We start from the raw sequence: 13,680 nt of genomic DNA, 5'->3' as shown, positions 1-13,680 counted from the left end.
TAACCGTCAGACGCTTAACCCACTGAGCCACCCAGGTGACCCAAGACTGCATGTTTGAAACAGAAAAGAGGAGGAAAAGGAACAAAGTTTAAGGACAGCAGAATCCAGCGGAACTGGATCCCTGGAAAGGGAGGAAGGAACAGGGACGAGAGACCAACTTCTGAATGCCGTAGGGCATCTTGATGGATGGTTTGGTTCAGAAATTAATAAAGAAAAAAAAAAAAAAAGAAAGAAATTAGTAAAGGACAATCCTGTACAGAACATCAGCAAGAAGCAGATGCAACCAGCCCTTCATACCTCTTTTTCTTTACTGGAGTTGTCACAGCGGTGGGAGCCGGGGTGCTGGCAGTGTTGGCACTGAACGAAACTCTAGGTTGCCTGTTCAATCACAACCACAAATCACATTCTTGAAACTTTTTTATGCCGTCCCACCTTTGAAATGTCTTATCCTCTACTCATATTCCCACCTGCTCTTTACCCACCATAAAATGTTTCAAAGGACAAAAGAAGAACAGAAAACAAGTTCTTCCTTAGTTTAGCCATTTTATAAATCATCTGGCCTTCATCCAAGTAACCAGAACTGAAGAAACTGAATGAAACCATTCATTATATGACATTGTGTGTCTGAAATCCGGACCAATGAATTCTGATATGCTCCGGATTCATATTATATATAAATAAAATCCTGTATATACTGTGACTAGCAGAATTACACTGCATCTTTTTTGCAGTTAATAGCATTAGATTGTTTAAGACAACATTTAAAAATCACACCATTTTATTTTATTTTATTTTATTTTTTAAATATTTTATTTATTTATTTGACAGAGATCACAAGTAGGCAGAGAGGCAGGCAGAGAGAGAGAGAGAGAGAGAAGCAGGCTCCCTGCTGAGCAGAGAGCCCGATGTGAGGCTCGATCCCAGGACCCTGGGATCACGACCCGAGCCGAAGGCAGAGGCTTCAACCTCTGAGCAACCCAGGAGCCCCTGAAAATCACACCATTTTAAATCTCTATTTAGCATTTATTAATATACATAGACCTTAAAAAAAAAAAAAAAGAAGGAACCCAGACCTGTTTCAACGACTGAGAGGTATGGTCCAAGGTGAAAATTACTTTATTTGTAAATAAAAATTTAAAAGTCAATTCTGTTTTCAAAAACCCACCTAATTTGGCTGTTTATAATCACTAGTAGTACGTTTCTGAGAAAATGTACTTCACCTAAATCGATTACTAACAAACATATGATTTCACGACTCAGTTGAATTGTAATGTGATGGGTGTTTTGAAAGACAAGGGAAACGTAAGAGAAGAAAGTTAGTGGCCATAAGAACAGGGAAAAATAAAGATCTGTGGGAGAAAAATATTAAAGATCAAATGAGTGATGGGCATTAAGGAGAGCATTTGTTACAATGAGCACTGAGTGTTGTATGTAAGTGACAAATCACTAAATTCTACTCCTGAAATCAATATTACACTGTATCTTAACTAACTAGAAGTTAAATAAAGATTTGGAGAAAGAAAAAATAAATAAAAAGGAAAGGGGAAAAAATAAGACAAAAGAAGAAAAGAATGACTTAGGTTAAGATGTTTGGTTAAAACAGGGGTTGGTACAGGGGAGACCGGCAGGGAGAGGGTGGTGGGGTTATGGACATTGGGGAGGGTATGTGCTATGGTGAGTGCTGTGAAGTGTGTAAACCTGGCGATTCACAGACCTGTACCCTTGGGGCTAATAATACATTATATGTTTATTTTAAAAAATAAATAAAAATTATATATATATTTAAAAAAAAACAGAGGTTGGTAAATTTTTTCTGTTAAAATCTAGATGGTATGGGGCACCTGGGCGGCTCAGTGGGTTAAAACCTCTGCCTTTGGCTCGGGTCATGGTCCCGGGGTCCTGGGATCGAGCCCCGCATCTGGCTCTCTGCTCGGTGGGGAGACTTCTTCCTCCTCTCTGCCTGCCTCTCTGACTACTTGTGATCTCTGCCTGTCAAATAAATCAATAAAATCTTAAAAAAAAAAATCCAGATGGTAAATATTTAAAGGTTCGTGCACCATTTTCTTATTTCTGCTAAACTCTGCTTAAGCAACAGGAATATGGCTTTCTTATAATGAAACTTTGGCCCGAGGGGCATATACCCTGGTTTGTCTTCAGCGCATACAAAGAAATACACTTTGTTCTTAAAATGTAACTCCCATCAGAAAAATACATACGTCTTTGCTGCTTCTGGTGATCTAAACGTGGACATGTTTCTGGGGAAAAATACAAGAAAGGCAAAAGTTTGAGCAATAATGAAGAATGAATACTTGCACCAATTTGCAATTGTCCATGAATTTAGAGTTTCTATTTAAAGGGATACATTATTTGAGAGGAAGAGAAAGAAAAGCATCACTATTTGAATAAATTTGATCAGGTGATTTCATGATCTTTTTGTCTTGTACTAGATTCTAAAGGAAATCATTTTATTTCAGAAAATTCAGTATCATTTAGGCCCAATGTTTTTATTTATTGAGTTCAGTAATTTTCTTTAGCAAAAAGAATGTAAAATTGGCATTTACATTATTTCATACTCTTGCCACCAGGTTCATTTAAAACAAAAACACGAATGAGGTAAGAATGATGACCTGAAGCAATGAACTCTCAATATTTAAGCAAGGCAACAGGGGCGCCTGGGTGGCTCAGTTGGTTAAACATCTTTCTTCAGCTCAGGTCATGATCCCAGAGCCCTGGGATAGAGTCCTGCACTGGGCTAGTTCCTCAGCACGGAACTTGCTTTCCACCTGCTGCTCCCCCTGATTGGGCACTCTCTGACAAATAAGTGAATAAAATCTTTAAAAAAAATTAAGCAAGCACGGATTGCATGGAGCACTGGGTGTGGTGCAAAAATTAATGAATACTGTTACACTGAAAAAATAAAAAATTTAAAAAAAATTAAGCAAGGCAACAAACATTTTCTATTTCTCTAACCATGAAGAAAAATAAAGGCATATACTCCAGAATTTTTATGTTTAAAAACTAGAGGATAATAATTTATGGAAAGATAATCAAGTAAGACAGAAGAATTGTAAGTAGATAAGTAATGCTTAGAAAATTATTGTACTTGGGTCTTTCCCAAAGTCAATAGATACCTGTACCTATTGGTTAGTCGGTTATCCAAGGTATTGGCCTTATATGTTTTAGTGGCATCATTTCTGTCTGAGATCCTTTATAAAGAAACAAGACACAAGTTTGGATGAACATTTATATCATTAAAGTCCTTTCATACCTCTGTCATGAAAGAATAACTCCACAATAAAATCTTTTGCTGGTAAAGAGATTTGTTTTCAGGTATTATATTTTAGAATATTTTGCAATTTTAAAAAAAGCTACTTAAGACAAAATCTATTTATGAGGCTATTTTGATACATTTTGGAATTTTTAAGGTTTATGCTTTCTACTAGACTCTCTGATTCATGGAGCATTTAACTCAATATTTTATTTTCATTACTATTTAATAATACAGTTGACCCTTGAATCAAATGGATTTGAACTGCAACTGTTCACTTACATGCAGATTTTTTCGACAAATACAGTACGGTATTGTAAATGTATTTTCTTTTCTTTATGATTTTCTTAATAATATTTACTTTATTATAAGAATTCATTTATGTATAACATACAAAATATGTGTTAATCATCTGTTTTATAGCATTATTGATAATGCTTCTAGTCGATAGTGGGTTATAGTAGTTAAGTTTTGAGGAGTCAAAAATTATATGTCAGTTTTTGATTGCATAGGGGTCAGCACCTCTAAATCCTGTATTATCAACAGGGTTGATAACAGGTATATCCAGTCAATGACAGTACTTCTCAAGTCTGGAAAAGGTATCAATGAAAACAAATATTTTTTTAAGATATTTTGTGGCATAGGCAATGCTATATGTCTGCCAAACTAATATTCTTTTCCTTCTGAGCACACAGGAAGACCACATTTCCCATTCTTCATTGCAATTAACTTGGGACCATGTGGTTGAATTCTAGACTAAAGAATGTGGGCAGAAATGTTGTTTGCTACTTCCAGACCCATCATAAAACCTCTTGTGTAATCCTCCTTGTTCTTTCTTCCTCTTCCTACTATGGTTTTGTTGTACATGGGTTGAAGATGGCTGCATCAAAACATGAACTTAGGTCCCTGAGTCACTTCAGGGAGCTGAGACATCCCCTATCTTCCAGCCTACCACACTGGACCCTGAAGAGAGTGAACAGTAATCTTCTATTGTGCTAAACCACAATAGATTTGGGGACAAGAGAAGGAACTTGTTAAAAGAGTTACTCTACCCTGGTGAATTAGTTTACTTTGACTAACACATTTAGTTAATAGCCTCTAATGGCCATCAGAGGTTTTAATCCCTCAGATCTCAGGTCTCCTCAAGGAGGTCATATCTGGAAAAGGTGATTTGTCCCTTGTGTCGGAAAAGATAACTTAGGAATCCTGTGGTCTCCATGCCAATGGTGGGCTCTCATGACTGCAGAGCCTCCTTCCCTTCCTTCCCTCATATCAGATAGGAAGGTACTTCCTAAGTCATAGGACTATTCCCTGGAGCCTTCTGTAGACGTGCACAACACTAGGATGTAACAAAATTAGGCTCAGGAAAACAAAATGTCAGCAAAACTTTTCTGTTGCTCCAATACTATGTGTCTACTATCACTTTCTCTAAACTGTCAATTTTACCATAGACTTTAGTACATGGCTTTACATAAACTATTCCTGGAAAGATGGGAACCAACTTTTCCTCACTCTTAAAAACAAACAAACAAACAAAAACAAAATTAATGTGGGGAAAAAATGTGACTTAACTGTCATAAGTTTAAAATGGTTTCAATTCCTAATGTCATCTTGATATGTCTGACTAAAATATTGGATAAATAACTCTAATACGTTAAAATGCTATGCATCAACTCCAAACAAATTTTTGTTTATAGTACATAATGCCACAAACTGATGAACTCTTAAATGCAAAAAGGAAGGGAGATTGAAATCTTCCAGAACTCCATATTCTCAACAAACCATTCAAAATCCAGCATTAACTTGTACATGCCCCTAGAATTCATGTATAAAAAATTCATGTCCAAAGTGATCATCAGGCCAAGGATTGTAACTGTATCCCTGGCACTAACTGCTACTGAGCCTCTGGGATGGTTATATTTAAAGGGCTCTGCAGTAAACCACCGTGAGTACTTTAAGAGGTCAGATGACCCTAAATCTTAAATCTTAAATGTTCCTTGGAAACCCTCTCATACTTTATAGCTGTCTATGAGGACCTAACATGAGTTAAAAATAATCTTAGGAAATTGCTACTCTGGTTCACTGAAAACAACAATCTGTCTAAAACAAAACCTTAATATCAAACATTCTCAAGGTGTATATCAAGGTAAGTTGTGATGTTAAAATTAAACAAAGTTAAAAAAAATTCTACAGTGTAAGCCTATGTGGGCAATACTAGATATAATAAAAACAGCCACCTACTCTTTGCTGTTTCTTGTATACATTTTCCTCTACTCTTTAAAATATCCTTACAAGGGAGGTGTAATTATTTTCATTTTATAGATGAAAAAATGGAGTCTCGGAGAAGGTGAATGACTTTCTCTTGACCACCCAACTAAGAAGTAGGGTATCTCTGGAATAAAAGTCTTTCCAGGAGGGCCCAGTGTCATACATCTGATTCTGTAGTGTGATTGTTTTAACACTCCTGTATTAGGTCAAAATGTCTTCCTGAGCTATTCTTCACCTGCATTATCTCTTCTATGCCACTGGTGGATCAGTCTATGAGTAACAATGGAGAGAGCTCTAATACACCATTCCAATACATACGTCAATTTCTTATTACTTAGGGAGATTCTTTGCATTTCTCTTGAAAGTTAACTTTCTGCCAACTTTTGATATGAAATAGGTTGTTTTGATAAGTGTCAATCTTGGAGAAAGGAAATACTCAAATACAGCCATTTAGCAGTGTGATCAAAAGTACCAAAGGAAAAGTTACACTTCCATGATGGAACACTAGAGGGCACCACAACCTAGGTTATCCGAATAGTCATTAGACCACCTTGAGGATTTGGACCTTACTGCACGCTGCATATATTAGTATTTACTCATATTCCTTTAGAACATCTCATGCTTTTACTTACATATATATATTTTAAAAGAGAATTCCAAATATAAAGTCAGTACTTTCCTCAAATTCATTTAAAAACAAATGCATTAATTATGGGCCACCATGGTGGAGCATGCCACTCTTGATCTCGGGGTTGTGGGTTCAAGCCCCACATTGGGCAGAGATTACTTAAAAATAAAAATTTTTTAAAAAATATAAAAATAAAATAAATGCATTATTGAAATACATGTACACGTGTATACCGAATATATTTGGTCATCTTCCTCCTAAAATTATTTCCTATCTCACATCTGGAGTGGCCAGCATTATGAAAAGTCTGACTACTGATAGGACTTGCCTTTCTTTACTGATTCCTGAGTTCCTTCCCTCACATCTATATCCACCCTTAGAAAGATGTAGCATACTGCTGGGACTCAGGACTGCCTTGGAAATGAACTGACCAAACACACCACTAAACCTCTGTGTAAATAAAGCAAGTCATCTCTGGCCTCATTTTCTAGGGTACAAAATGAAGGATTTGGGGCAGATTGGTGGTTCTGAATTCCAGCTGCACGATGGAATCACTTCATAAGCTTTAAAAATGCCCAAGTCCCACCTCAGATTAATTAAATTAGAATTTTGAGGCCAAGAGGTGGTGGGACCAAGCTATCGGCAAAGTTTAAAGCTCTCTTAGTAATTCTAATTTGCAGCTGAGGCTGAGAAGGACTCATCTTGTTAGCCTGTGAGGTCTGGTCTAGTTCATTGTTAACGTTCCAGGGCTCTGTCTTGACTGGCCCAATGTAAACCTTCAGATACACAGCCTACAAAGGCTTAGGTCTCCCACATATTTACCTTTCTTGAGGCATAATTATCTTTCAGATTCATTCCTAGAAAAAGGGTTTCTGTCTTCAATTAATGGCTCAACAGGACAGCCCACAAGGCCGACGTGAATAGACAGTTATTTTGACTCCTCTCTCCACTCAGTTCTGTAGAGATGAGATCTCGTACAGATACTTCTACAAACTGGGGTGTTTTTTGTTTTGTTTTGTTTTGTTTTTTGTTTTGAGGCTATTACAAGAGAGAAGTTAACTCCTTAGGAATACCAGTGTGGATTATCCTCTATTAAGGGAGACTGGCTTGAAAACCTACGAATGGTATAGAAGTATGTACATTTCCTACATGAATTAATGCCAATAAATGCTGAATATAGAATATATTAGACACCATAAGTTTCAGCTTGTGTGCTTAAAATGCAGCAGATGGTATTTTTGTCTAGAATAGCAGCATATCTTTAGCTACAGGGAGTGACCTAAACTGTCAATAGCCTCAGGTGACCATTGTCTAGACTTCAACTAAAAATGTTAACTTTGCACTTTATATATGCTTACTGAATATCTCTACCAAATATAAGATAAAAATGTGATTTGTAGCATTTACACTCCTTCAGTCTAAATAGATATTTCTCAGGGAACCTGGGTGGCTCAGTCAATTAAGTGTGTAACTCTAGATTTTGGCTCAGGTCTTGATCTCACTGTTGAGTTCAAGCCCTGCACTGGGCTCCACACTGGGTATGGAGCCTACTTTAAAAAAAAAAATAGATGTTTCTCAATTTTCTCCATAGAGATGAGCCTTTTTCCTCTTTGTAGGAAGGAACTAACAATAGGCACAACATAATGGTCCCATTCTATGGACCATCTGGTGACTCTAGTGTCACCCACAAGAGTAGTCTCACTTACTACAGAGCCTTTATGCTACAGTGGATCAAAGCTACTTGATAATTAAAATGTACAGTCTCTATTAAAAAAAAAAAAAAGAACAGACGACTCATATTCATGAAAATAACCAAATTCTCCTTTTAAACTGAACAGATTCCGTGTAGTGTCCACCCTGCTTATACTCAAATCAGTTTCTTCAGCATTGTTCTTATCAACATACTGCAGCAGGATTTTAAGAAAATAGCATGTTGAGTCAGGATTTTATGAATTTTGAAGATGATAATTCAATTCAAATAGCCCTTCTATCTTAGGGATAAGATATCATGGTTCAAAACTTACTTTGGGAAACATTTAAATACCTCATGAGTGATAAAAAATGGGATTTCATAGACATTTTGCATTCTACTTTACATGGTTCAACAACACCTTACCTGTCTAAAGTGTTATCAGATCTGTACCGACTAATCGTAGCTTTTGGCTCATCTCTCTCATTTGCTTTCCTGTAGCAAAAAGCAATTACAGAAAGATCAAATAAATTACAAAAAAATTTATAAAATCTATCATGCTTTTGGTAAATTTTGGCCTATTGGGTAGGAGATGTACATGTTGCAAAGGAAAGATACAGAGTATCTTAGATACAGAGTATCTAAATCTTCCAAGGTTTTGACCTGGATAGAATAAATTATGGCAAACCCAACTCCCCATGCTAATAAAGGAATTCTTCTTTAGGTCCAATTATTTCTAACTACAATGTAACATATTCAAATTAGGGATAAGGAAAGGCAAAACAAAGAACACGACATGCAAAATGATTAATAACTAATACGTACTGTTAGCAATACTGTTGGCTTTTACATTATAAGAACTCAATCCCTTAAAAATCAGCTATGTTTTGTTTGCAGAATTCTAGTAGTACCGTAAGCCAGCTCAACAGGCTGAATACAAATGCTTTATTTAAAGTTCAGCACCGTGGACAGGGCTGGGGGGGGACTTGCTGACTGAAGGGAGAAAGAAAAGAAAAGAAGGGAACAGGAAAAGCTAGAAAGAAACGAAGAGAAGAGAGTACGAGAAGAGAGAAAGGAGAGATGTAGAGGGAGGAGAGGAGAAGAAAGGGGAGATGAGGAGAAGTAGGGAGAAGAGATACAGTAGGCAAGGAGAAGTTGAGGAAGACAAGTAGGCAGAACAAAGGGGAGAGGAAAGAAGACAAGAAAAGAAGGGAAGACAGGATAGGAGGTTCAATAGCAGGAATCAAGATCATCAAAGCAAATGGGAATATCTTGATCAGACTGATCAATCAACAAAAACAGTTTGTTTAATGCCTTATATAACCCTGTGATACAAGAAAAGTAAGCTCTTTGAGGAATTATACCATGATTTACTCTGTTTGCATTTCAAAGCATCATTTGAAGCTGATAGATCAAAGATACAGAATCTGGAAAAGCACTAAAACAGTACATGTACTTAGAATTTAATTTTTAACTTGATATAGTGTATTTTTATTAAGCAAATACTGGAAGGTAAACAATATACAATTTACTGTAGCTGATGACTACGAGGAAGCCAAGAGTAAAAAATTATGGACTTGACTGACACAGACCTAGAGAGACAAATTAGATATGTACACCCAAGGGCAGACAGTGGCCAGTATCATAAAAGTAGTTCAGGGAAAGTGCAAGGAAGTTCTATGGCAAGAACATGTATTTCTAGGCAAGAGAATCAAAGAGAGCTTCAGGGGTAAAGTGCAGTTTGAGCTGGGCCTTGGAGGATAAATAGCTATGAACATTTTCAAACGGGAGCAGAGGAAACAGTGTCTGTTGATGCAAGAGAAAAGGAAAGAAAATTGCCTAATGTGATTCCCTAAGTTTTAAAGGTACCTCAGAGTGAAATCCTGGTCTAGCCCATCATTGTGTTGCAGGCATGAACACAAACAGGCACTGCAGGGCCATCTGACTCCCTTCAGTCAAACAGCCTCTTCTCAGACAGCATCACTTTATGTCTCATTAGCTGACTTTATTCTTTCTCGAACTTATGGCCACACAGCACATTATATTGTTTATTTTCAGTCTCTCCCCTCCTCCACCTTCAGCTAGGATGCAGGTTCTATGGAAGCAAGGACGTTGTTTTCTTCCCAGTCCTCAGGCCAGTGTCTGCTCACCGGAGGCCTCTCTCCAAGTATTTGTGCTACCAGGCTTGTCTGACAGATTTAAACAATCTGGCAGAAGGACACAGTGGAAGTTCTTCGCTCATACCTACTGTAAAGCTGTTACCTAGGTGAGGAGGATATATTGTTTATCTTCCCTTCCCTTTCGTCTTTTCAGTCTCTGCTCACATGGAGCTTTTTGCACACATTGCTACTCCTGCCGGAAGCATTTCTCTCTTGCTTCACACTCACCGGCATTACTTCCCGACTCAGAAACCCCTCCTCATCCTTCAAACAGCAGTGCCAACACCAAAGACCGCTTTCTGGGTGCCATCTCTGATTAATTCAGGCAGAGTTAGGCTCTCTCATCTCTTCTCCCATGGCCCGGTCACACACTTCTACAATAGCACCTCCGTGGTAAATTTTAGTCTTGTAGTCTATGGATCCATATTTTTCCAGCATGTAAGGGTTCCCTAAGGTCAAGGGTGGTATTTTATGCATCTTTGTATTCCCAGTACCTAGTACTATGGCAGTACATAACAGATGCTCCAAAATGGGGCGACATGTCCACCAAAGTGGGTACAGGCTATGTGAAAGGGCAGAAAAGGGCTAAGCAGGCATCCATTTGACCAAGTACAAGGAGAAAAATCACCCGCACTACCCTTCTAGGAAAGTGTGTTTTGAGACTCTATCTATGGGTTATGGGGAAAACATTCTGGGCTCACATACTTTTGTTACTAAAGCTAAAAGTTCAATGTACTGTGTTAGCCAGTATATATGGAGGGGAGTTGGCCAGTAAAACGGAGGGAGCAATTTTCACTGGCAGCTGGACTGAAATGATCAGATTCCCTTTGAGATGAGATGAGACTATCTGAGAACAAGGCTGTAATCTTCAAAATCATGAAGACTAAGGAGAGGGCAAAGGTAGTCACAGAACAATGAGTCAGATGAACTAAGCCTGGGAACCAGAAAACCAAACAGATACTTTGTGTAGAGGGCTCTAAACTTGGTACCCTTAGAACAGGTCAAAATTACGAAGAAGTTTAAAAGGGTTTAGAAAAATACACAAATAAAAGTTTCTAAAATACTCAAGGTATCTACTTATAAAGTCTATGCCATGAAAGACAATCACACTCCTTTACTAAATACAGTTTGGTGACAGACAGACACAGGCGACTAGACAGAGTAAAACTTGTGTCTGAAAAATACTCAGGTTCTTCTGATGGGTGTGGTTGCTTGCATGTGTGTGAGCATAAATGTGTTTTAACAAGAGTATTATCTATTTATTTGATCAATCTTAGATTATTTGCATTATTATGATTATGAGTTTTGTCTAAATTTTTCTACTAATTTTACCACTCAGTATCATTTAATGGTTTTCCACAAACCTGGAGTTTCTCAAAAGAAGTATACTGCCCATAAAGCAAGTGAACTCTGGGACTGTTACTTCTGTATTTTAAAGTTCCTTTTCCTAAGATTCTGAGATAGCTTATCTGGTCACAATTCTGTGGAAGCCCTTTCTTTTTCCCATCCAGGGGGCTACCTCCATGGATTGGTTATTCTATACCCCCAAGCTGTGGTTCTGGAAGCATGGAGTTGGAGAAGCACAGACTTTGCTCTAATGATATCACAGAGACTTCCAGAATGCCAAGGAAAGCCTGAGGCTAGCCACAAATATTCAGCTTGTCTTGAACAAGTCTTCTCTCAAAACTATTGTCTTTGTATTTCTGCGAATGATGTAACTTGTCTGAAACACCCACCTGTCCAAAGCATCATGGGAGTTATGTCGGTTGAGCACCACCCTACCATAATTTTCATCTCTGTAAAGAAAGAACAAAACTAAGTCACATGGAGAGTTACCACAGTATTTGGTACACACTAAACAAGGGAGACAGCAAAGAGCTCACTATTTAGAGCAAGGTTAATTCATTTTATTTCAGGCATAAGAACACAACCATACATTTGTTTTTACCAGTCTCCCCTTGAAAGAGCATGGTGAAAAGAAACAAGTTTGTCAGTGCAAATGATCATCATTCTCATATATCCCATGAGATTTCCATGTGATTCAACAATGGGATGAGTGGGGTTTTTTTTTCTATCAGAGTGTGGGAACATGTATGTGGACATCAACTTTGTGTACATTATAAGTCAGTTTCTGCAGGAAGGCAAAAGGTTTCACAAACATGTCTTAAATTTAATTAAGTCCTTTATACCTATACATTTTCATCTGATGGACCTCATAGTTTCCCTTGACAAAAAGCAGGAAAATAAGTACCAACATTTATGGTTAAGAAGGCCAATCATTCACAGCAGATTTGGCCCATTTGAACCATGAGAACTGTTTGGTCCTTAAAATAATCCTATGAATTAGGCAAAGAAGACCCTGTCAGACAGGGTCTTTTCTTCACAGAAGAAAAAACTGCTCGGAGATTTTGTGGTTTCTTAAGACCAAAAGGTTCGTAAGTGAAGGCATGGATGTAGGACCCAGATCTTTTATTTCAAACCTTTGCTTTTTCTCCTAGTTAACCCTTTATATATAACCCTTACTACATACATAGACCTTCATACATAAAATCCCAAACCCTTTCTTACTTTGTACAGCAGACCTGAAAGTACAGGCAACTTTAGGAAATGTCAAAACATGTAGTAGATCTTTTGGCCTTGAACCAAGTACCTGAACCTTTTTCATGTTAACCCAACCAAACCTGAAATACTGCATTACTCCTGGTTCTGCTCCCGTAATGTTACTCAATGCTCTGGAACTATTTGTAATAAAGCTATACAAGAAACTGTGGTAGATAATTAAAAAGAAAGATGAACAGTGAAACTGAAACAATTCCAGCAAATTTACGCCCTCAAAAATCCCAAGAGAACATTTCCATCTCTCTTGGTATCCATTCCCTAAACTTGTGAGAGAGTAGCAGACACGGGACACATTCTGACCTGAAGAAGAATCATAACACACAGCCCAGACCTGGGCCAGTAGGAGTGGGGAAAGCATCAGAGCCCATTTTCCCTTCATTCAGCAGCTGCCATATCATCCAACTTGGCTTCCCTCACCCTTTATGAATGAGGCATCCTTGGCATAAAACCATCATTCCTACCAATTATAATCTGTCTTAGACATTTCTATCCTCACACATCTGTGCAAATATTTGCAACACAGAATTTATGATTCACGTTTGACATCACTCCACCACTATGGAAAAATAGAAGTGCCACATTAGGCTTTGACAGAAGTAGTAAATGTGTGTTACTAAAGGAAATGGTTGTTGTCCAAGAATGTCAACTCCGAAAGTCAATGTGAGTCTCTAAATACCCCTATATTCCCTTAAAATAATAAGATTTAGTAACAGGAATTAATAGACATCTTCATTTAGCAGTCACAAGTATGTTTCTCAGATAACCATATATGGGCAGTTTAGTAGAAAGTTTAGAGTAAGTATCCTGTAATGTTGAGCTTCTCAGCTTCAGCACTAGGACACTATGGGCCTGACAATTTTGTGTTGTGGGGAGCGCCCTGTGCATTGAGGGATGTTTAGTGGCATCCATGGTCTCTACCCACTAGATGTCAGGAGTACTCCCTAATTTTGATAATTGGAAATGTCTCCAGCTCTTACCAAACATCCCCTGGGGATAAAACTGCCCTTCAGTGAGAACCACTGGTGTAACAGAAAGACAATGGGTCAGT

At 37.8% G+C, this 13,680-nt stretch overlaps 1 protein-coding gene across 8 annotated transcripts in view; it reads right to left on the bottom strand.

Annotated features, from left to right (window-relative positions):
- Positions 1-13,680, bottom strand: part of SCEL (sciellin) — a 104,622-nt gene that overhangs the window by 72,975 nt on the left and 17,967 nt on the right. For 7 of the 8 annotated variants that reach the window (XM_047720185.1, XM_047720183.1, XM_047720186.1 and 4 more), the window contains exons 4-8: positions 11,750-11,809; positions 8,281-8,349; positions 3,138-3,206; positions 2,217-2,255; positions 298-378 (exon numbers count right to left, since the gene is read on the bottom strand). In XM_047720185.1, coding sequence (XP_047576141.1) covers positions 298-378; positions 2,217-2,255; positions 3,138-3,206; positions 8,281-8,349; positions 11,750-11,809 — 318 coding nt within the window. The remainder of the gene's footprint in view (positions 1-297; positions 379-2,216; positions 2,256-3,137; positions 3,207-8,280; positions 8,350-11,749; positions 11,810-13,680) is intronic. The other variant, XM_047720189.1, reaches the window with a different exon arrangement.

The sequence above is a fragment of the Lutra lutra genome, chromosome 3, assembly GCF_902655055.1.
Source record: "Lutra lutra chromosome 3, mLutLut1.2, whole genome shotgun sequence".
In the NCBI taxonomy this organism is placed as follows: Eukaryota; Metazoa; Chordata; class Mammalia; order Carnivora; family Mustelidae; genus Lutra; species Lutra lutra.
The sequence above is the reverse complement of the archived record's forward strand: the minus strand, read 5'-3'. Positions and strand labels throughout refer to the sequence as shown.